The sequence below is a fragment of the Salmo trutta genome, chromosome 1 (genome assembly GCF_901001165.1).
Source record: "Salmo trutta chromosome 1, fSalTru1.1, whole genome shotgun sequence".
NCBI classification, from domain to species: Eukaryota; Metazoa; Chordata; class Actinopteri; order Salmoniformes; family Salmonidae; genus Salmo; species Salmo trutta.
In genome coordinates, this window is record NC_042957.1 from 54,076,115 (window position 1) to 54,101,447 (window position 25,333).

Below are 25,333 nucleotides of genomic sequence, written 5' to 3' on the forward strand. Positions count from 1 at the left end.
CTCTCCCGCTCTCTTTCGGTCCTTTCTCTCTTTCTGCTCTCCCTTTCTCTCTTTCTTCTCTCCCTTTCTCTCTTTCTTCTCTCCCTTTCTCTCTTTCTGCTCTCCCTTTCTCTCTTTCTGCTCTCCCTTTCTCTCTTTCTGCTCTCCCTTTCTTCCTATTCTCATCACTCTATCTGTTTCTGCCTCTTCCCTCATTTCTCTCTCTCTCTCTCTGTCTCTCTACAGGTTTAATCTCTGTGTCGTATGACGAGTGGGACTACGGCCTGGAGGCTCGCGTGCGCGATGGGGTGGCTGTCATCGCCATGGCAACCTCCACCATGATGCTCGACAGGGGGGCACACACCCTGATGAAGTCTGAGTGCCACGGGGCCACGGACAAGAAGGGGCCCATTGCTGGGAACCCCAATGAGGTGCTCAGGTAAATCTGGGCGGATCGCCTGTCAACCCTTTGAAATCTTTCAACATCTGCACACACAAAGAGTAACACACACATACACACACATCTCCCTCCCTAAACAGCCCCCCATCCCCGTGCTGCACCCCCACACCCAGACCCTCTCCTTTCCTCTGCTGGGCCTTTTGAACTGGTTGTGATGCGGAGCATTCTGCCGCGCTTTGCTTTGCCAGCGCTTTAATTGGTCCCAGTGGCGTTTCAGTCTGAGAACAGTAGCCCATTGCGCTGCTCTGTGGAACTGAGCGTGGTATTGCATTCCGGGGCAGTTCCACCCTACTCTGTGTTTTGCCACTCTGCCTCTATGTGTTGGGGGATTGTTGGGCATCCTGTTGGGACACCAAAGTGGGTTTGGCTGCTTACAAAAATCCTGTTTCCTCCACTGATTCAGGGCTTGTTGGGAGCGGCTGAGTGCTATTTCTGTTGCTGTATCATGGCAGCACCTGGGGATGCTCTGAGCTTTCTCTCGCACAAGCGTTTCTGGTTGCAGTTCAAAGCCTAACTGAGTCTAGCTCACTTCGGAAGCTCTGCCTGCTGTATTGTCTCACAGGAAGCAGTCAGATGTCATTTCAGCGTAGGCCTCTTACGTTATGCCGTATTTGTTTGCCACTGCCCAGTGCTTTTAGATAACGGCACAGCTACTATCCCTGGTATATTTGCCCTCTGTAATACTCTCCCCAGCCACATCTAACCCTGGTATATTTGTCCTCTGTAATACTCTCCCCAGCCACCTCTAACCCTGGTATATTTGCCCTCTGTAATACTCTCCCCAGCCACCTCTAACCCTGGTATATTTGCCCTCTGTAATACTCTCCCCAGCCACCTCTAACCCTGGTATATTTGTCCTCTGTAATACTCTCCCCAGCCACCTCTAACCCTGGTATATTTGTCCTCTGTAATACTCTCCCCAGCCACCTCTAACCCTGGTATATTTGCCCTCTGTAATACTCTCCCCAGCCACCTCTAACCCTGGTATATTTGTCCTCTGTAATACTCTCCCCAGCCACCTCTAACCCTGGTATATTTGTCCTCTGTAATACTCTCCCCAGCCACCTCTAACCCTGGTATATTTGCCCTCTGTAATACTCTCCCCAGCCACCTCTAACCCTGGTATATTTGTCCTCTGTAATACTCTCCCCAGCCACCTCTAACCCTGGTATATTTGTCCTCTGTAATACTCTCCCCAGCCACCTCTAACCCTGGTATATTTGTCCTCTGTAATACTCTCCCCAGCCACCTCTAACCCTGGTATATTTGTCCTCTGTAATACTCTCCCCAGCCACCTCTAACCCTGGTATATTTGTCCTCTGTAATACTCTCCCCAGCCACCTCTAACCCACTGTTTCATAGTCAACTAGGCTGTGCATTTGATTAAATCATGCTGAATTGTTCTCAGATCATGCTCTGGTTTTACTTGAACTAACCTGTTTGTTGATAACCTCTGTCTTCAGGGGGTCAATGAGCTGATTAGCAGCAAGCCCACAGATAGACTCTCGCTAACTCAATCAGTGCTTCCTGTCATGTGATAGATCTAGCACTATGGGGCTATGAGAGCAGCCTGATGGGATGGCAGGGATTCTCAGACCTATAACAGCCTATATTACGATGTATCGTCATTTTATTGTCTTTTTGAATTTATCGGATAAAAAAGATAAAGAAGTCTATGGCCACTTACACATAGCCTTTCTGTGTGACTCTAGCTGAAATATGAAACGGATGTTGATACTTTGCTGTACTTCCCTTCAGGGTTTTTCACTTATTGAATGACGGAGAGTTAGGGGACCTGATTGGCGCTATAAGTCATGTGCGGAAAAACAAAATGAAATCCTGTATTTGGCCGAGGTATTTGTCAAGGATCTAGGACACCGGTATAAGGTATCATTAAGGTATCATGTGTGAGTGGTGTGTTTTTTTAAATTCTAAGTGAATGGATATTTTATTTTCTTATAAGAGAATCATGTTAGAGTCAGTAGGAACACACCATGGAATACATTGAATGACTTTTACCTGTACTGTTACGTATAGGCAGAGTATAGTATGGACCATTCCATTAGTGGAACCAGCAGGCACCTGGATCATGGTCTAACAAAGCTGACTCTGACCCACCTAAACAAGAACAAGTTACGTGTTGTAAATGAGAAGTGTGTTGGAAAAGGGGTCAAGTGCTTTTAAGTGTTGTGGAAATGTAGATCTGCGGTAGTTTGTCTGTTGGAGAAGACAAATGCTTGAGCAGTATTTTGACCCTGCATGGTCTTTGGAGTGGCCTCTGCCAGGTCCAAGTCAGTAGGCAGCTGCAGTCCATAAACTCCTGCTGAGGATCTGTTGCTGGGGATGGAAGTGGAAGTGGACTACTTCACAGAGCTTTTGGGCGATGGATGTAAAATGGTACCTGTTTATGATGGGGCTTTAATGGAGCTGGGTCAGACTGCTGTTCTCTCTTTCTTTCTCTCTTTCTTTCTGTCTTTATTTCTTTCTGTCTCTCTCTCTCCATCTCTCTCTCTGTCTCACACACACACGTGCGCGCGCGCACACACACACACAACACACACACACACACACACACACACACACACACACACACACACACACACACACACACACACACACACACAGGCAATATGGACCCTATTGTCATTTTCCATAGATTCTGTTTTTCAAAATTAATATCAGAGTTCATTTATTAAAGCTTCCTAATCAATATTTCACAATATTGCCTGTGTGTTCACCGTACTGTATCTACATAATCTGACATGTGGCCTGTGTGTTCACCGTACTGTATCTACATAATCTGACATGTGGCCTGTGTGATCACCGTACTGTATCTACATAATCTGACATGTGGCCTGTGTGTTCACCGTACTGTATCTACATAATCTGACATGTGGCCTGTGTGTTCACCGTACTGTATCTACATAATCTGACATGTGGCCTGTGTGTTCACTGTACTGTATCTACATAATCTGACATGTGGCCTGTGTGATCACCGTACTGTATCTACATAATCTGACATGTGGCCTGTGTGTTCAGCGTACTGTATCTACATAATCTGACATGTGGCCTGTGTGTTCACCGTACTGTATCTACATAATCTGACCTGTGGCCTGTGTGATCACCGTACTGTATCTACATAATCTGACATGTGGCCTGTGTGTTCACCATACTGTATCTACATAATCTGACATGTGGCCTGTGTGTTCACCGTACTGTATCTACATAATCTGACATGTGGCCTGTGTGTTCACCATACTGTATCTACATAATCTGACATGTGGCCTGTGTGTTCACTGTACTGTATCTACATAATCTGACTTGTGGCCTGTGTGATCACCGTACTGTATCTACATAATCTGACCTGTGGCCTGTGTGATCACCGTACTGTATCTACATAATCTGACATGTGGCCTGTGTGTTCAACGTACTGTATCTACATAATCTGACATGTGGCCTGTGTGTTCACTGTACTGTATCTACATAATCTGACATGTGGCCTGTGTGTTCACCGTACTGTATCTACATAATCTGACATGTGGCCTGTGTGTTCACCGTACTGTATCTACATAATCTGACATGTGGCCTGTGTGTTCACCATACTGTATCTACATAATCTGACATGTGGCCTGTGTGTTCACCATACTGTATCTACATAATCTGACATGTGGCCTGTGTGTTCACCGTACTGTATCTACATAATCTGACATGTGGCCTGTGTGTTCACCGTACTGTATCTACATAATCTGACCTGTGGCCTGTGTGATCACCGTACTGTATCTACATAATCTGACATGTGGCCTGTGTGTTCAGCGTACTGTATCTACATAATCTGACATGTGGCCTGTGTGTTCACCATACTGTATCTACATAATCTGACATGTGGCCTGTGTGTTCACCGTACTGTATCTACATAATCTGACATGTGGCCTGTGTGTTCACCATACTGTATCTACATAATCTGACATGTGGCCTGTGTGTTCACTGTACTGTATCTACATAATCTGACTTGTGGCCTGTGTGATCACCGTACTGTATCTACATAATCTGACCTGTGGCCTGTGTGATCACCGTACTGTATCTACATAATCTGACATGTGGCCTGTGTGTTCAACGTACTGTATCTACATAATCTGACATGTGGCCTGTGTGTTCACTGTACTGTATCTACATAATCTGACATGTGGCCTGTGTGTTCACCGTACTGTATCTACATAATCTGACATGTGGCCTGTGTGTTCACCGTACTGTATCTACATAATCTGACATGTGGCCTGTGTGTTCACCATACTGTATCTACATAATCTGACATGTGGCCTGTGTGTTCACCATACTGTATCTACATAATCTGACATGTGGCCTGTGTGTTCACCGTACTGTATCTACATAATCTGACATGTGGCCTGTGTGTTCACCGTACTGTATCTACATAATCTGACCTGTGGCCTGTGTGATCACCGTACTGTATCTACATAATCTGACATGTGGCCTGTGTGTTCAGCGTACTGTATCTACATAATCTGACATGTGGCCTGTGTGTTCACCGTACTGTATCTACATAATCTGGCCTGTGGCCTGTGTGATCACCGTACTGTATCTACATAATCTGACATGTGGCCTGTGTGATCACCGTACTGTATCTACATAATCTGACATGTGGCCTGTGTGTTCACCGTACTGTATCTACATAATCTGACATGTGGCCTGTGTGATCACCGTACTGTATCTACATAATCTGACCTGTGGCCTGTGTGATCACCGTACTGTATCTACATAATCTGACATGTGGCCTGTGTGTTCACCGTACTGTATCTACATAATCTGACATGTGGCCTGTGTGTTCAGCGTACTGTATCTACATAATCTGACATGTGGCCTGTGTGATCACCGTACTGTAACTACATAATCTGACATGTGGCCTGTGTGTTCAGCGTACTGTATCTACATAATCTGACATGTGGCCTGTGTGATCACCGTACTGTATCTACATAATCTGACATGTGGCCTGTGTGTTCACCGTATTGTAACTACATAATCTGACATGTGGCCTGTGTGTTCACCGTACTGTATCTACATAATCTGACATGTGGCCTGTGTGTTCACCGTACTGTCTCTACATAATCTGACATGTGGCCTGTGTGTTCACCGTACTGTATCTACATAATCTGACATGTGGCCTGTGTGTTCACCGTACTGTATCTACATAATCTGACATGTGGGCTGTGTGTTCACCGTACTGTATCTACATAATCTGACATGTGGCCTGTGTGATCACCGTACTGTATCTACATAATCTGACATGTGGCCTGTGTGTTCACCGTACTGTATCTACATAGTCTGACATGTGGCCTGTGTGATCACCGTACTGTATCTACATAATCTGACATGTGGCCTGTGTGTTCACCGTACTGTAACTACATAATCTGACATGTGGCCTGTGTGTTCACCGTACTGTAACTACATAATCTGACATGTGGCCTGTGTGTTCACCGTACTGTCTCTACATAATCTGACATGTGGCCTGTGTGTTCACCGTACTGTATCTACATCATCTGTAACGACTGTCGTAGGAGAGAGAGGAGCGTGCTCATCATTATAATTTATTAAAGAAACGTGAATACTGAAAACAAGAAAACAAAGAACGACAGACCGACAGTTTCACAGGCTACAATAATAACAGCAGTGCGAAATACAACTACCCACAATTAACAACCCCAAACACATACCTATATATAGGACTCTCAATCAGAGGAAAATAGAAACGCCTGCCTCCAATTGAGAGTCCACACCCAAACCTAAACATAGAAAAACTAAACTAGACAGAACGTAGAAAATACAACCTAGAACATACCCAACACCCAGAACTAACAAATCACACACCCTAACACAACCAACCACCCCGAACCAACCAAAACAAATACCCTCTGCCACGTCCTGACCAAACTACAATACAAATAATACCTAAACTGGTCAGGACGTGACATAATCTGACATGTGGCCTGTGTGTTCACCGTACTGTATCTACATAATCTGACATGTGGCCTGTGTGTTCACCGTACTGTATCTACATAATCTGACATGTGGCCTGTGTGTTCACCGTACTGTATCTACATAATCTGACATGTGGCCTGTGTGTTCACCGTACTGTATCTACATAATCTGACATGTGGGCTGTGTGTCCACCGTACTGTATCTACATCATCTGACATGTGGCCTGTGTGTTCACCGTACTGTATCTACATAATCTGACATATTGCCTGTGTGTTCAGCGTACTGTATCTACATAATCTGACATGTGGCCTGTGTGTTCACCGTACTGTATCTACATAATCTGACATGTGGCCTGTGTGTTCACCGTACTGTATCTACATAATCTGACATGTGGCCTGTGTGTTCACCGTACTGTATCTACATAATCTGACATGTGGCCTGTGTGTTCAGCGTACTGTATCTACATAATCTGACATGTGGCCTGTGTGTTCACCGTACTGTATCTACATAATCTGACATGTGGCCTGTGTGTTCACAGTACTGTATCTACATAATCTGACATGTGGCCTGTGTGTTCACCGTACTGTATCTACATAATCTGACATGTGGCCTGTGTGTTCACTGTACTGTATCTACATAATCTGACATGTGGCCTGTGTGTTCACCGTACTGTATCTACATAATCTGACATGTGGCCTGTGTGTTCACCGTACTGTATCTACATAATCTGACCTGTGGCCTGTGTGTTCACTGTACTGTATCTACATAATCTGACATGTGGCCTGTGTGTTCACCGTACTGTATCTACATAATCTGACATGTGGCCTGTGTGTTCACTGTACTGTATCTACATAATCTGACATGTGGCCTGTGTGTTCACCGTACTGTATCTACATAATCTGACATGTGGCCTGTGTGTTCACCGTACTGTATCTACATAATCTGACCTGTGGCCTGTGTGCGTTAATGACTCATCCTCCTCTGGGCTTTATGCGTTGACTAAGAGGAAGGGGTGTATATAGGTGTGTGGGGATTTTACTGAGAGCGAGAGAGAGATAGGAGGGCAATGAGTGGGAGAAGGTGACATAGGCAGGAAAGTTAAACACATTTCACAGCAAAGAATAGTATCGTTACAGAGATGGAGAGAAACAGGGGGTAGAAGTGAAGTGAAGAGAGAAATATGGCCTGTCTCCCCTCTCTCTTTTCCCCTCTTCTATCACACTCTCTCTCTCTCTCTGTGAGATTATGGTTCCCATAGCAACGCAGCAGATTGGCTTGGAAATCTTGGTGGTTGTGGGTACCATGGCAACACATTACATATGCTTGTGTGAGTCTCTGTGTCGCCGTTGTCAACGTGTGTAGGATGGTACAGTATACACATTCGCACACAAATACCCCACATGTACATTGTCATGCATAACTATCCCATCCTAAACATTCAGGAGGACACATTCTCCAGTCACCTTGTAAATGGTTTATCATTTATGCAGCATATTCCATAGGCTTTGCGTCGGTGCCCAGGTCGCTTCTGATTCACATGGCGTTTCTAACAGACGGTTCTCTACTCTTTCTCCACTTAATATTTCATACTTTATCTTTCCACGTGCAGTAGAGTGAGAGAAAAGTAGAACGATTCAGTTGAAGGATATTTGAGAAATGTTGAAAGGACGTTGTAAACCCTGTGTTTTGGACCCGTGACATTTCCGAGGAGAACACAGAACAAGAATGTTGTTTGCCAGTTTGCATCTACCTGTTTACCTATCATGCCATTCTATCAAGCAAATCCACAGACTCTCCCACTCTCCAACACACACATCATACCAAGGTGCAGCGGTGTACTGTATACCTCTCATTACGCAACATACAGGTAACGGCCAAAAGGAAAACCCATAATAAAGTGTCTTAATAGGGTGGTGGGCCAGAACAGCTTCAGTGCACCTTGGCGTAGATTCTACAAGTGTCTGAAACTTTATTGGAAGGATGTGAGACCATTCTTCCATGAGAAATTCCATCATTTGGTGTTTTGTTGACGGTGGTGGAAAACGCTTTCATGCTCATCAAACTATTCAGTGACCACTCTGGGCATTGCCATCTTATGTGGGCATAGCCATGTTAGCCAAAATAATGGCCTGCCCAGCATTTTTATACATGACCCTAAGCATGATGGGATGTTAAGTGCTTAATTAACTCAGGAACCACACCTGCTTTCAATATACTATGAATCTCTCATTTACTCAAGTGTTTCCATTATTTTGGCAGTTACCTGTAGATGTCACAGTCAAACGCTCCCTTTTCCGTGTGTGGATGTGTGTGGATGTGTGTGGATGACAGGGGCTGACGTGTGAATGTGTGACTGTGACTCCATGCCGGCATGCTGAGGTCTGTGGAGAGCTGCTCTGTGTGGAGAGGAAGTGAATGGTCGGGTCCTCAGGGAAGCGAATGGGAGAACATTGATAGTGGTGAGCTTTTCTAGTGGTTTAGTATGTGTAGTTACTGGTATGCAGTGTGCCGGTCTGCCTGGCTAGTGTTGTTGTTGGGCATGCTGCTAAGCTCTCAATGCAGAGACCATTCAGTTCAGGAGGGTAGCACAACAATGAGCATGTGCAGTACAGACACACACACACACACACACACACACACATGTCACTCTCAGCTCCAGTCATGCCTCATTGTTGTCATTTATTTATTTATCTATGTATTGTGTGCGTGGTTTTGAGGCAGAGTGTTGCCATGGAAACAGTAACCCAGAAAAAAAGAGAGCGAGGCAGAGAGAGAGAGGCAGAGAGAGAGAGAGAGAGAGAGAGAGAGAGGCAGAGAGAGAGCGAGAGAGAGAGAGGCAGAGAGAGAGAGGCAGAGAGAAAAGCAGAGAGAGAGAGGCAGAGAGAGAGAGGCAGAGAGAGAGAGAGAGAGAGAGAGGCAGAGAGAGAGAGAGAGAGAGAGAGAGAGAGAGAGAGAGGCAGAGAGAGAGGCAGAGAGAAAAGCAGAGAGAGAGAGGCAGAGAGAGACAGAGAGAGAGAGGCGGAGAGAGAAGTGGAGAGAGAGAGGCAGAGAGAGAGAGGCAGAGAGAGACAGAGCGAGAGAGAGAGAGAGGCAGAGAGAGAGAGAGAGAGAGAGGCAGAGAGAGAGAGGCAGAGAGAAAAGCAGAGAGAGAGAGGCAGAGAGAGACAGAGAGAGAGAGACGCAGAGAGAGAGAGAAAGAGAGAGGCAGAGAGAGACAGAGAGAGAGAGGCAGAGAGAGAGAGAGAGGCAGAGAGAGAAGCGGAGAGAGAGAGGCAGAGAGAGACAGAGGGAGAGAGAGGCAGAGAGATAGAGAGAGAAGTGAAGAGACAGAGCAAGAGAGAGAGGCAGAGAGAGAGAGAGAGAGGCAGAGAGAGAAGCAGAGAGAGAGAGGCAGAGAGAGAAGCGGAGAGACAGAGCGAGAGAGAGGCAGAGAGATAGGCAGAAGAGGAAGTAGAATGGAGGTTGGCAGAGAAATTATTTGAGCTCACCTGACAGAAACACTCATGTTCTCACACACACATATACACACACACACTCTTCCCACACACGCTGGCACACATATATCTGACAGCTAGAAAACAGAGAGAAACCGCTGACATGAAACAGAAGCACATTGGCAGGGGTTGCAATGTCATGAGCAGCCAGGAGACTGTTGCAGTGCTGTCCTGTCTGCCTTCTCACTGCAGCCAGACAGTAGACATGCTCACTGCTCTATTCTGTTCTATTCTATCCTATTCTACTCTATTCAGCTGTATTCTATTTTATTCTATTTTCACTGCACCCATATCGCCACTCTACTCTGTGAGTGGGAATAAGAGCCTTACTAACCTGAATCTCTGTTCCTGTCCAGGTACCTGATGAACGTGACGTTTGAGGGTCGGAACCTGTCCTTCAGTGAGGACGGCTACCAGATGCATCCCAAACTGGTCATCATCCTACTGGACAAGATGAGGCAGTGGGACAAGGTGAGGCTTCAGCTCTGTACGGTGTGTCTCTGTGTCTGTCTGTCTGTCTGTCTGTCTGTCTGTCTGTCTGTCTGTCTGTCTGTCTGTCTGTCTGTCTGTCTGTCTGTCTGTCTGTCTGTCTGTCTGTCTGTCTGTCTGTCTGTCTGTCTGTCTGTCTGTCTGTCTGTCTGTCTGTCTGTCTGTCTGTCTGTCTGTCTGTCTGTGTGTGTGTGTGTGTGTGTGTGTGTGTGTGTGTGTGTGTGTGTGTGTTTGTATTTCTACGTCTCACTGTATGTCTCTCTCTTTCTCTTGCTCTACTTCTTCCTCCTATTATTCTGTATTTTCTCCCCTCTCTAATCGTGCTCTGCAATCTATATTCTGTCCTCTGATCAGAGAGCAAGGTGACTCGCTCCCCCTTCTGCCTCCTCTCCTCTCCTCTCCTCTCCTTTTCTCTCCTCCCCTCTGCTCCCCCTCTCACTCTCATGTTTAATTCTTAGCTTGACTTCCAGCCGGACCACTTTCTTGGATTCTAATGAGTGCAGGTTTCCACCCCTTCTCTCTCTCTCTCTCTCTCTCTCTCTCTCTCTCTCTCTCTCTCTCTCTCTCTCTCTCTCTTTCTCTCTCTCCACCTCTATCTCTCTCTCTCTCTCGCTCTCTCTCCTTCCCTATTCCTCTGCTCTTTTGAAGTAGTTCTGAAGCTCTGGAGTGTCCGGTCCAGTTTACACACTGTGAGTTGACTGTAACCCTTCCTTCTCTGTCTGGAGGTATCCATCTGGCACCGGGCTGCAGCCGAGTCAGTCTGCTGCAGCCGAGTCAGTCTGCTGCTGCCGAGTCAGTCTGCTGCTGCCGAGTCAGTCTGCTGCAGCCGAGTCAGTCTGCTGCAGCCAAGTCAGTCTGCTGCTGCCGAGTCAGTCTGCTGCTGCCGAGTCAGTCTGCTGCTGCCGAGTCAGTCTGCTGCAGCCGAGTCAGTCTGCTGCAGCCGAGTCAGTCTGCTGCAGCCGAGTCAGTCTGCTGCTGCCTGCCAACTTTCCTCTCTGGAGTGTGTGTGTGTGTGTGTGTGTGTGTGTGTGTGTGTGTGTGTGTGTGTGGGCGTGTGCGTGTGTGAGCGTATGGGTCTGTGTGCATGCACGCACGTGCACCAACTCCTTGTCCATCTCCCATCTTGACAGGCCCAATTAGTTGATCATCCATATACATTTACGCCCACGCCATTCCCTGAAATAAGTGCTCGTTAGCTGCTGTTGGAGTAGAGGGCAAAAGACAGAGTCTTCAGGTATGATTTGTCGGCGGCAGTGATGGTGAAAATTGAGTAAATGATGGTGCTAATTCAGAGCTGGGGATTGGAGGGATTGGAGGGTCCTCCAGGAATCAAGTTGGACACTCTGGTCCAGGAGTGCTTTCATTTGCATACGAATTATCTCTCCTCCCTCTCTACCTCTCTCTGTCGCCCCCCCCCTCGTTCTGAATTCAACTCTCTTTCCCCCGTTCCTCTGCCGTCCTTTACGTTAACCTTTCTCCTACCCAGTGTGCTATGTGTCCCAGTCCACGTCTCTGGTTGCTCTCTGGCCAACCGCCTGCTGACGTGATAGAACAAGCTACAGTTGTTCAACTCACACTTCTTCTTTTCTGTCTGTCTGTCTTTCTTCCTTTCTTTCTGTCTGTCTTTCTTTCTTTCTTTCTTCCTTCCTTTCTGTCTGTCTTTCTTTCTTTCTTTCTGTCTGTCTTTCTTTCTTTCTTTCTTTCTGTCTGTCTGTCTTTCTTCCTTTCTTTCTGTCTGTCTTTCTTTCTTTCTTCCTTTCTGTCTGTCTTTCTTTCTTCCTTTCTTTCTGTCTGTCTTTCTTCCTTCCTTTCTTTCTGTCTGTCTTTCTTTCTTCCTTTCTGTCTGTCTTTCACACTCACTCTGTCCCCAACTGTTTTGGTGTTTGCATGTTATCATGACATGTTTAAGGCTCATTAAGGCTTCCTTATTATAATAAAAATAGTAGCAGTTTGAATTGTAATGAATTTGTCAAGGGGCCCATTTCCATAACGCTATTGCCAACCAAATATGCATTGGCAAAAAGTCCCCCCAAATGCAAACATCAATCTGAATCCAAACCAGAATTCCAATGTGAACACAGAAGCCAGCCTTATGGAGTGTGTTTGCTTACTGTCTCAGGTGGGGAAGTGGGAGAACGGCTCCCTGTCCATGAAGTACCACGTCTGGCCTCGCTTTGAGATCTACTCAGGGGCAGAGAGCCGGGAGGACGACCACCTTTCCATCGTCACGCTGGAGGAGGCTCCGTTCGTCATCGTGGAGGATGTTGACCCCCTCAGTGGCACGTGTATGAGGAACACTGTGCCCTGCAGGAGACAGCTCCAAACAATGTGAGGGGTAAACTCGTCACAACACTATCTAATGCCACGTACAATGTCTAGTACACAATGTATGTCCTTAATACTACTGTAATGTGTATAATACCACAAAAATTATCACAATTCCACAACAATGTATTCAACTATAAAGTATTGATGTCAAAGCAGTGTCCAAGTCTATAATTTTAAGCTGTATAATAATTCTAGTTATGCCCCTTATAGTGTCCCACAGTATCCACCATAAAAGCCTTTAGACCCTCAAACTCCATTCTTACAGTACTTTATGAGTATCTGCCATCTGCCTCCAGTATCTCTACATCTGTACTGAGTTGTATTAAGCCTCTAACTGTGTGGGTACGTCCTGTCCTGTGTCTCAATATGTTCCTCTCTCCACCCTGTCTCACTCTGCTGTGGCAACATGGCCGTGATGCTATCCAAATCCAGGCTCGCGGGGTAGGAAGAGCTCTGTTAAAGTCTCTAGAAAGCGGAACGCTTTAAGCATGCTGATAATGTTCCCCTTTGTCTAATCTCTGTCTAACCATACGTTGTTCAGCATGGGAAAAATATCTTTGCCTGCCGCCTCGAGATGTATGAATGCCCAGTGTTAATAAGGCCTATTGTTCTCCCTCTCACCTTTTACATCTTTTATTTTACGTTCGCTCAGTCTGTCTATTCCTGTTGCACTTTCCCCTACGATAACTCGCCCTCTTCTGTTCCGTTGTTTTCTCTCTTCCTTTCCTCCATTTTATGCTACCCTAATTCTCTGCATGCTTTTCTCCTTTCTCTGCCGCTCTCCTCCTCCCTCGCTCTTTCCCTCTCTCTCTCTCTCTCTCTCTCTCTCTCTCTCTCTCTCTCTCTCTCTCTCTCTCTCTCTCTCTCTCTCTCTCTCTCTCTCTTAGAAATAAAACCGTAGACTCTGGGATCTACATCAAGCGCTGCTGTAAGGGTTTCTGCATCGACATCCTGAAGAAGATCGCCAAGCACGTCAAGTTCACCTACGACCTCTACCTGGTGACCAACGGAAAACACGGCAAGAAGATCAACGGCACCTGGAACGGCATGGTGGGAGAGGTGGGCCTGCGGAGCTGCAGCTAGTCTGTCTGTGTATGATGGTGTCATGGGGGTTAGCTACCTGTGTCAGTCTGTCTGTTTAGCAGTCTGCAGGTATCAATCTGTCAACTGTATCTTGTGTTTGTCTGTCTCTGTTTGTCTGCCAGTGTCTGTGTCTGTGTCTGTGTCTGTGTCTGTGTCTGTGTCTGTGTCAGTGTCTGTGTCAGTGGCTATCCCGACAGGAATCATGCCCTCTGTTATTAACTTGGAGCTACCTGGAAGGAAAACTCATTCTGAGTGACTTATAGACAGACGTTCCACTTCCATGTCACCAGTTTGTTCATTTGGGCATTAGCTAATGTCAGCCAGGTTAAGTACCTCACTGAAGGGTAAAGAGCAGTCTACCATGAAAGTCCAGTTTGTGTTATGAAGATGTTGTGTAATCGACATTGGTCCCAAGGTAAGGTTGTTGTCAGTTGTAATATACAGCGGTAGCAGCAGCTGCACTGAGGCAGAGAGTAGCAGAGTTTTTAGTTTACAACTTTGTTCTAACTTCAGGACAGTTCTAGTGTTGCCCCTCACCTTAGTAACAGCCCAAAGGCGGTGGGTAAAAATACATAGTGTAAGTTTACTGTAGCAGGGGATGTTCTGGTTGGAATAACCTTCCACTGTCATAGACAGGACTACATATCCACTGTCCTACTACAGTATAATCCACATTGACAGTATACATTTCAGCCATTTAACAGACTCTCTTATTCAAAGCCACTTAGATTTAATATGGATACTGGGCCTCCAAGCCCAGAACAAGTGCTGCTGTCTAGCATGAAAGTCGTTTAAGGGTCTTTTACTTTCTCTACCTGTTATAAAGGGGTGTGTTTCATGTGGACTAAAAGGATGCTGGTGTACCGTTTCTATTCCACCTAGAAGAGGGGTGTTAATGGAGTTAAGCGTCCGTCCCAGCGCCGCTCAGAGAACGTATCTCACACTCTTAATGACCCCAGATCTGCACACGACGCCTGCATGGATCACATAGATGCCTCTTGACTTACACAATGCATCAGAGCTGTGCAAAAAAGAGAGAAAGAAGTCACTGCAGGGTTAAAGTTGGTCCCTCCTCTCCATTTTGGGCTGACATCATTTTGTTCACCGGTGTCGGCATTGATGGAGGGAAGGCAGCCACTAATCCTCGTAATCCAAAATATTTGAGGCAATACTCTTGATTACGTGAGTTTGGCTTCAAACAGACGTGAACACAGAACACACACGCAAGAGTTCTCGCTCGCTCGCTCGTTCTCAGTACCACCCACATAGGTCACTTTCATAACGGAGAGAGTACAAGCCGTGGGAGGGAGATGGAGAGAGAGTACGGAAAGAGAGAGTAGTGGGTACACTGCTGGACAGACTTGCTCCCCCTGGACACACACACACTAACACAAACAAATCCTTGGCTCACAAACCTACAGACCACAGGTAAAAGAAAAAGTCTCACTCCCTCTCTCTTTCCCTCCCTCTGTCATTCACATTCACACCTTATTCACTCAGTCAGTTCTGTCCCACTTTACCCCGGCGCTGTAGGGCCCAGGTTTTTAGGGCTAAATATACCTGGAGAGATGGAGGGGCACGAAGGGAGGGATGGAAAGCAGGGAGGAGAGGAAGGAGGAGGCAATGGGGTGGCTATTTCAAGCTGCCATGACCCACTGTGGTAACCCAATTCTCCCTCCCTCGTTCTGTCTGTCTCCCCCCCTCGTTCTCTCTCTCCCTACCTTGTTCACGTCTGTCTCTCCCTCCCCCCTCGTTCTCTCTCTCCCTCCCTCGTTCTGTCTCTCTCCCTCCCCTCCCTCGTTCTCTCTCTCCCTCCCTCGTTCTCTCTCTTCTTCCCTCGTTCTCCCTCCCTCCCTCGTTCTGTCTGTCTCCCCCCCTCGTTCTCTCTCTCCCTACCTTGTTCACGTCTGTCTCTCCCTCCCCCCTCGTTCTCTCTCTCCTTCTCGCGTTCTGTCTCTCTCCCTCCCTCGTTCTGTCTGTTCTGCCTTCCCTCCCTCGTTCTGTTTCTCTCTCCTTCCCCTCCTGCACTGTGGATCACAAGTCTCCACTTTGACTGTTCTTGATGTGTAGACACTGTCTCTCATTGACCTTTCTCTTTCTCGCTCTCTCCCTCTCTCCCTACCGTCTCTCTCTCCACCTCTCTCTCAGGTGGAGACGAAGAAGGCCCACATGGCTGTGGGCTCCCTCACCATCAACAAGGAGAGGTCAGAGGTCATTGACTTCTCGGTTCCCTTCATCGAGACAGGCATCAGCGTCATGGTATCCCGTAGCAACGGCACCGTCTCACCCTCTGCCTTCCTCGGTGAGTGTGACCCACAAACAGACTCTGCCAATGCTGCCAACTTTACAGTATCACCCAAATGTTTCGTCCATTGTGTACTGAGACTGAATTATAATGTGCTTAACTCTCTTTCTTTCTGTCTGTCTCATTCCCCTCCGATATTTTCTTTCTTACTCCCACTCTCTCTCTCTGACTTCCTCTCCCTCGCCTCTATCTCACTCACTTTTTGTTTCTCTGTGTACTCTTCATTTGCATATTTTTCTCTCTCTCGCCCTCCCTCCGTTGGCCTTTCTCTCTCTCTGCCTCACTCTCAGAGCCCTTCAGTGCTGATGTGTGGGTGATGATGTTCGTGATGCTGCTGCTGGTTTCGGCGATTGCTGTGTTTGTGTTTGAGTACCTCAGCCCTGTGGGCTACAACCGCTGTCTGGCCGACGGTAGAGGTGAGAGGGTCTGGCTCCACACCGGCACGAACATTTCTCTCACAATCACACACGCGCATACACACACACATACACATTTTTCTCTTTCTCTTCCTCCTTCTGTCACTCACTCACTCACTCACTCACTCACTCACTCACTCACTCACTCACTCTCTATCTCTCTCACACTCACACACACACACACACACACACACACACACACACACACTGCTCTGCGCGGTGACCTTCCCCAACTCCCACATGGCAGCCAGTAAACCCTGACCACCCTCGTCCCCAGCCCCTCCTCCTCCCCAGCCCCTCCTCCTCCCCAGCCCTCCTCCTGTCCTCCTTCACCTCTCAGAGCCCAGTGCAGGTGAAGTCTCTTCTCATTGACTTCAACACGCCTCCCCTGGATCTTCATGTATTTTAATGTGGGCCCTGTGTTTTGCATGCATTTCCATATTCTCAGGAATCACATGTCAGGCCTGACAGGGATGGGCCCGTTTTTATTACATCTCCCAGCTTAAAAGAAATAATCAATGTCTCTCCATCCTATTCATGACGGGCCTATATTTAGAGACCATATCTTTTTTTAATCTCTCTCATCCTTCATGTTCTGGAGAATAAGACCCTCTTTCCTAAAGCGTTGTAGGAGTGCTATTGTTAGCTGGTCATACAGTAGTCTTGGGAATTCAGTGTTTGTGCGAATTGGATCAAATGTTGGATTCCAACTAGTGATACTCAGGTTGGCTACTTACAGAACAGTAAATACAACTGATATGCCGAAAAGTATTATCATGATGGATTCAATCTTGTGTGGTAGTGACAGAACCACAGCACACATATTCAACAACAATAGGCATACTGAGTAGTGGACTAAAGCCTCATCTGCACTACAACACACTTACCCAGGTGTTTATCAGAATGACACAGCACCGTGGTCCAATCAGTCATGTTCCTCCAGCTTCCCTAGCCACATTGTGCTTCATGATCCTACAGCTAACCACAACATAACTACAACACTGAGACGCCTCCCTGAGACCATTGCTCATTGTGATCACTACCTGTCTCTCCATCAGAGCCTGGAGGGCCCTCCTTCACCATCGGCAAGGCCATCTGGCTGCTGTGGGGTCTGGTCTTCAACAACTCTGTCCCAGTGCAGAACCCCAAGGGTTGGACCAGTAAGATCATGGTGTCGGTGTGGGCCTTCTTTGCTGTCATCTTCCTGGCCTCCTACACTGCCAACCTGGCAGCCTTCATGATCCAGGAGGAGTATGTGGACCAGGTGTCTGGACTCAGCGACAAGAAGGTAAGGCCTGTCATTAAACTTCATTAGTCCTTTACTCGCTCTTTCTTAGTATCTCTCTCCTCTCCTTATCTCACCTCCATTCCATCTCACTGTCCATCTTTCCTTGATTCTCTTGATTTCGATCTCTCGCTCTGTCCTCTGCCTGCCACCACTTTCCTCACGCCATCATTATTTCTACACCTATTATCTCATCTCTCTTGCTCCGTCTCTGTCTCTCTCTCTCCCTATCTCCTCCCCTCAGTTCCAGAGACCCAATGACTTCTCCCCTCCATTCCGGTTTGGGACGGTCCCTAACGGCAGCACGGAAAGGAACATCAAGAACAACTACAAGGAGATGCATGGCTACATGATCAAGTTCCACCAGAAGAATGTGGACGAGGCCCTCTATGGTCTGAAGACTGGGTGAGCAGGGGGAATGGGGCGTTTGACTGAGTGAGGAGTGGGAATGGGGCCTCAGACTGGGGGAATGGGAGAATGGGGCCTTCGAATGGGGCCTTGACTCGGGAATGGGACCTTAGAATGGGGCCTTCGACTGGGGGAATTGGGGAATGGGGCCTTAGAATAGGGCCTTAGACTGAGGGGGATGGGGGAATGGGGCCATAGACTGGGGGAATAAGGGGAAGGGGGCCTTAGACTGGGGGAATGGGGCCTTAGACTGGGGGAATGGGGGAATGGGGCCTTAGACTGGGGGAATGGGGGAATGGGGCCATAGACTGGGGGAATAAGGGAAGGGGGCCTTAGACTGGGGGAATGGGGCCTTAGACTGGAGGAATGGGGGAATGGGGCCTTAGACTGGGGGAATGGGGCCTTGACTGGGGGAATGGGGGAATGGGGCCTTAGAATGGGGGAATGGGGCCTTAGACTGGGGCAATAGGGGAACATGTATTCTATTTTCTTTTATGTATTTTTTAATATCTTAGTTGAATTATTCTCCTTGTTTTTCATTAAAAGCTCTGGTTTTCCCAGCACAACAGTGTCTACCATTATACAGTATGTGACAACTGTAGCCCTTGGCAAAGCAGGCAGAAGTCCTATTATCCTTATCACAACATTAGGGCTACTTAGCAGGTTAATTGGGATGAGTAGTTACAGTGTAAAGCTAGGCCAGAAGTAATTACTGTAAATTCTCTCATTAGTAAACTGGACGCCTTCATCTATGACGCAGCAGTGCTGAACTACATGGCCGGAAGGGACGAGGGCTGTAAGCTGGTGACCATCGGCAGTGGGAAGGTGTTTGCCTCCACGGGCTACGGCATCGCCATCCAGAAGGAGTCTGGCTGGAAGAGACACGTCGACCTGGCCATCCTTCAGCTCTTTGGAGACGGTGAGATCGGCGCTCAGTTAGAATTACATACAGTTTGACTTCATGTATTTCAGCTAGGGAGTTGTGCCATTTTACTGAGGGTTTTAACGGTGTTCTTTGATGGAAAACAGCCAAGTTTTTCCGGTCAGATTACTTGCCTTCATCTGAAGAGAAATGCAATAAAACAAAAAGATTGGGAAATTATTTTAGAGTGTGCTGTCGTAATGTTTCCCCATGAAATTGTAGATGACTGTGTACTTTTGGCATACTTGCCAACTGGCTAAAATATAGAACACACAATCCTACAGGTATTGTCTATGTATGTTATATTGTGTATAGTAAGACTGTGTCCCACCTTGATTGAGCACCAGTCAGAGCTGCATTCGAAGCCATAGAGAAGTAGTTTTTCTCTCTGCAGCTTGTCTGTGCTGGAGCCACTTTATCTGGGTGTGTTCCAGCCTGTCTTGAGGATCCTGGTCCAAGGCCCCTCCAGGCCCCACTATAGTGTCCTAGTTAGAGGTGCCAGTAAAGCTGCTGGTGTATTCTGCACTCTGTGGACAAGGGGTGTGTGTGAATGTGGGTCAGCCCTACGAAGACTGTGTGTGAAGGTCTCTGTGTCTGTCTACTGAATGTACAGGTGTGTTTTAAGACCTGTTTGTAAGCTTTGGATAAGGAGTGTGTTTTCTGTATTTAGGGACCGGTGACAATACGTTATTGTGTATGTGTATAGTATACAGTTTCTTGTCGATTTTCTTGTGTGTGAATGTGTGAATATGGGTCATCATCTTGTGTCGTCCCCTGTGTACAGCCAGCCAAAACTTAGCAAGTGGCCCTCAATGTCACATTGACACGCCCCAACATGCACTCCTCTCAGTGTGACCTAGATTGAGAAAGCAATCCTCACGTGCTGAGAGACCAGGGGCCTTTGACGGGTGCAGACGGGGGCCTGGCTGGTTTGATGATGAGGCTCGCAGACAGTGACTTAGATCATAGGAGGATGCCTAGGGCCCCAGGGAGCTCTGGTCTCGCAGACGCCACTGAGCCCCATCTCTCACACCAGTCGCCCTTGTCATCCAGGAGCCATGCAGGCGCAGCAGGCAGTGGGCCCTGAGTTCGATCATCTGTGTGTGTGTGTGTGTGTGTGTGTGTGTGTGTGTGTGTGTGTGTGTGTGTGTGTGTGTGTGTGTGTGTGTGTGTGTGTGTGTGTGTGTGTGTGTGTGTGTGTGTGTGTGTGTGTGTGTGTGTGTGTGTTGATGCTCAGGGGCCAGTGGTCCCATGCGAGAGCTCTGCTGACGTGCACAGCCATCTGAATGTATGCTTAGTTAAGTAACACCAGTCCTGCTGCGGACGGTCCGCCAGAACTAACTGCTGCTGATGTTACACAAGGTGACCCACAAAGAGACAGATAGAGACTCTGGGACATGGCTGGACACGTAGACACACACATCATGCACGCACACTGATATTTCCATATACTCATGCGCACACATGGGTCTATTTGCTGAATCTGAAGTGTGCTGTCATGAATATGAAAACTGGGATGTATTGTAAAAGTGTATTCATTAAATTGCCACCAAAGGCTTGCATCCATTAGCCTTTAAGTGTTTGTCCTCTACAGTTTTAGGGGCCTTTGACGGGTGCATTCATTTTCAGACCTATATTTTCAATTGTTTTTCCCTACCCCTCATCCATATACCTTTTCTCTGCTCACTTTGCATCAATCTCCCGTTCCAATATTTATCCTCTTGCTACATCATGTCCTCCCTTCTCCACACCCTTCTCCTACTCCCTCCTTTCTCTCCCTCCAATCCTCCCTCCTTCTCCATACCTTGTCCCCACTCTCCCTCCTCTTCCCGTCCCCAACCTTCCTTGACTCCTCCCTCCATCCTGTCCCTCTCTCCAGGTGACATGGAGGAGCTGGAGGCCATGTGGCTGACGGGGATCTGCCACCATGAGAAGAACGAGGTGATGAGCAGCCAGCTGGACGTGGACAACATGGCTGGCGTCTTCTACATGCTGGGGGCGGCCATGGCTCTGTCGCTCATCACCTTCATCGCCGAGCATGCCTTCTACTGGCAACTGCGCTTCTGCTTCATGGGCTACTGCACGGGCAAGCCAGGCTTCGTCTTCTCCATCAGCAGGGTGAGCCAGTCCACCTCAGACACCCATAGTAACTGTCTGCACACACTCATACATGTCTGTCCTTCACTTAGGTTTTCTTCCTGTGGTCCTGTGATCTGCATCAGCGCCCTTTGGCATCTTTTTAGAGTTATGACCTTCATCATCAACCTCACATCATCAACTTTACTTTCTCTAATACCCAGTAAATGAGAGTGCTTTATTCTTGGAAAAGGTAGTCCATCAGGAAACATGGTCAAGTAGAAGGCTTATAGGCACTGATAGCAGAAATCAGTATGTAGTTTATGTCCACAGTGGCCAACCAATGCCAAACTCTGAGTTTAGTTTGAACACAGACAGCTTTCTTCTTTTGTTTTGATGCTAATGCCCGTTTCACATCCGGGGTAAATATTTACAAAATGTTGAGCCAAAATCAATTGTTCACTCGGCCAGAGAAATGAGGGTAGATTACTGGTTCTCCTGGGAGCAAAGTCACCCCGATGTATTTGAATTGCATTCCAATTGTTTTGACATGGCTCCAGTGTAATTCACCAAGGTGAAACGCTTGGGGTTAACCATGTGGCACATTTATGACAGTGCCACACAATCCATTGCTCGCTTCATTTGAAAACCAGGGCAGAGGAAAAACAGTTGATTATTTTGTGTCTAGTGTTATAGTGTCAATTTTAGTGTGTGTTTGTCAGTGTTTGTCATTCCAAAGACAGATTGGTCAGTAAGCGTTGATGATTATACCATTATCATTCGTATGAGGACGAGAATGAGGAAAATTACTGTTTGCATTTGTGTGAGGTTCCATTATGACACGTATTCATGATATTATTTCCTAGTTGTTGTGACGGTAAATATCTGGATGTGACCCTTGACTACAGTTCAATCTTAGAAAAAACTGTTCCAGAAGGCTTCTTCGCCTGTCCCTATAGGAGAACCCGTTTTAGTTCCAGTCAGAACCCTCTTTGGCTCCAGGTAGAACTCTTTTGGGGTCTATGGAACTCAAAAAGGTTCTACCTGGAACCAAAAGGGTTCTTCAAAGGGTTCTCCTAGCCGAAGATCCCTTTTAGGTTCTATATAGCACCTCCAAAATATTCAGAGGAAACAACCTACAATATGTTTATTTATTAGAATTCATCGCCACATACCAGATTTTCAAGGGATAATTAAACAACAATTGTCATGGATCCCTCTGGAACTTTCATCATGCACACCTGTCCTCTATTTCCACTGATTAGTATTAGTATATATGTACCCTTTGGTTTCCATTGGGCTGTCCATTATTGTTCCAATGTCCGTTGGTGCGTGTGAGTGCCTGTGCTGTGTGTTTTGGGCTTTCGTGCCCTTGTGCATTGCGCAGACTATTACAAGTCTCGTCCCATGTGATAATCATTGTACGCTTATGTATTTATTTGAGGTACTCCTTGCTCTTTTGTTTGGGTTTCAACCCTGTGTTTTGTGTACGTGTTTGTTTGGTCTTCATCCCTGTGCCCTTACATGGCATGCCGTAATTTGGGGCGTAATAAAAAAACGAATCATTATTACCAACGTGAGAACAATGAGGGAAAGGATGGTTTATTATCTTTTCACAATCCTGGGGTAAGGCTTCACATTGGTTCATTCTCATTTAGTTTTATATTTTCCATTGACGCCCCTTTCCCTGCGCCACTGGATGGATTTTGTTTTTTAATTTCACAGCATAATCCAATAAACGTTATTATTATTACCGCAATTAACATTTAAGCTCAGAACTGTAAGAATGAGAAATCTGTCACAGCTGATCGGAGTCTAGTGTCCAAGCCCTTGTTGGTGACAGTTTCCCCCCCTCTGTGCTGGTGAAAAACATTAAGCAGGGCTTCGTTAGCAAAGGTATTCCTCTTACACCTGCAACACTGCAACTAATTCACTAACTAATTCATTACATTGATTTAAGAAACCATCTAATGACTAAGAATTTAGATATGTACTGTAAATATATTAAACCTAATCGCTGCATCTTCAAATGATCACGTGGTAGTATTATTTGCACAAAGCCACATATAGGCTACTCAAGGACAGGGCAGCTAGCGAATCTTTGAATTTGAAACCACATGTACACTCTGTAATCAGTTAAAGATTGTAGGTGCCTCCATGACTTTACATTTCTAACGCTCAGGCCAGAGCTATTACCATTCACACGTCCCTGCCCAAATAATCCCAGAGACAGTCTGTGAATGTTTACTTTATGTGGGCATGTGGAGTATCTCAGTTGAGTATGTAGCACCATTGATGATGCTAAGGCATTCTGTTGTTTTGTTTATTCATCTCTGCAAACCGCTCAAACGGAGCACACATGATGTCATCTAACATTGCCAAGGGTTGAGGGTTGAGTAAACACAAGGACAGCATGTCACAGAGAATATGGGAGAGTCAGTAGCGGCGTGTGGGTAATATCACTGGGGAAGCCAAGCCAGAAAAAAAAGCCATATTACAACCTATGTGTTGTTATAATTGCGTTGTTTGCTCTATAACCTGTTAGTTCATTGGCCAGTTCGGAGATTAAGTAAAACCACAAGTCCAAATCCCTATCTCCATCCATGGCTAGTTTAGAAAAGGAATCATTTTAGCTTGCTAGCTAGCCACTGGAGGACAACAGCACAACAAGATGCAACAATTCAAGTTGTTTCTGTCAATGACGTATTTATCTTGATGCGATGTGACAGGAGTGAAGCCAAATCTAAACTGGCCTTCAAAGGGACACTTTGTTTTGGTGCCCCAGGACCATTCACAGTTGAGCTCACTCAGTTTACCTCAACACTGATTGGCTATTATTTTATGTTTTTTTTATCAAGGGAGGAAAAATGCTTGCTGGCTTCTCTTGCATTCAATGCTAAGGGCGACATCAATGTCATACTTTTTATGACCAGACAGCATCAGATACTGTAGATGACCTACACATACAGAGACAGAGGGGCGCTGTTTCGCTCGCTCGGATGCTTTCTCCGATGAGATACATTCAGCCTCTTGCGAATTGAAGGAAAATTATGAAAACACAGAGAGACAAAAAATACATAATTTTATATTTCTTCTTGGTCAATGTTTTTATTACACGCCAATGGGGAGAATAGTGGTATGGCAGGCTCATGGCCACATCAAAACAGAGCAATGGAGGGCACACGGATAAAACAAAGAGGCAGAAGAAGGAGTAAGAGAGATACAGTACCACAGAGACAACCAATGACTAACAGTGAAAAGAGGGAGATGTCAAACGTGATGAAAGAGTTGACAAGGAACAAGGTTGGCATCATGGTTGTCATGGCATCAAGGCTGAGAGAGAGGACAGATGACATGAAAATGACCCTGTTAAGGAATCATTGCCATTGACCAGTACACCTTTGACCTTTAATGGCGGCCAAAGGGTCCTATTACCTCTGCTGTCATTTCCCAGACAAAATGTTTTAAAAATCATTGGGTCAGATTGATTTGATCCCACTCATCCATCTGTCACACCTTGTTTACCCCACTCTCCATCCATTTGTATTTGAATATCGTATTATACATCACAGGATGCAAATAGCACGGTTTGTCTTTCTGTCATCATTATGTCAGTGTTTCATGGCCTCATCCTCTCTCTGGAGTTTTATGTTATTGCATGGCGGTCTACAGTCGATGCCGGGGGTATTTATTAACTGCCACGGGGTATTGTTCAGCTGAATTCTAATCACATTGATTGAAGGTATTGACCGCTGAGACCCACAGGACTTTACTGCATCTCTGTCATTATCAATCATCTCCCCATCCTCTCCTCTCTCCTACTTTCTCATGCTCTCCTGTCTCATATACCCACATACAGTAAAAATACGTTAGATGTATTACATTCAGTCCATGTGAATCTGTATTTTATCACTTAATGGAGAAACAATAAACAAGGAGTCAAATCCAGACTAGAAGTGGACACTTTACTTATCTCTGTTTACACTACTGGTCCAAAGTTTTAGAACACCTACTCATTCAAGGGTTTTTCTTAATTTTTTCTATTTTCTACATTGTAGAATAATAGTGAAGACCTCAAAACTATGAGATAACACACA

At 46.3% G+C, this 25,333-nt stretch overlaps 1 protein-coding gene across 2 annotated transcripts in view; it reads left to right on the plus strand.

Moving 5' to 3' along the window:
• grin2ba (glutamate receptor, ionotropic, N-methyl D-aspartate 2B, genome duplicate a) overlaps positions 1–25,333 on the plus strand; it is a 93,072-nt gene that overhangs the window by 62,099 nt on the left and 5,640 nt on the right. For both annotated transcript variants that reach the window (XM_029763419.1, XM_029763428.1), the window contains exons 6-16: positions 226–418; positions 10,281–10,395; positions 12,533–12,741; positions 13,174–13,182; positions 13,629–13,800; positions 15,973–16,126; positions 16,420–16,545; positions 17,604–17,833; positions 18,075–18,235; positions 18,970–19,157; positions 21,040–21,278. In XM_029763419.1, coding sequence (XP_029619279.1) covers positions 226–418; positions 10,281–10,395; positions 12,533–12,741; positions 13,174–13,182; positions 13,629–13,800; positions 15,973–16,126; positions 16,420–16,545; positions 17,604–17,833; positions 18,075–18,235; positions 18,970–19,157; positions 21,040–21,278 — 1,796 coding nt within the window. The remainder of the gene's footprint in view (positions 1–225; positions 419–10,280; positions 10,396–12,532; positions 12,742–13,173; positions 13,183–13,628; positions 13,801–15,972; positions 16,127–16,419; positions 16,546–17,603; positions 17,834–18,074; positions 18,236–18,969; positions 19,158–21,039; positions 21,279–25,333) is intronic.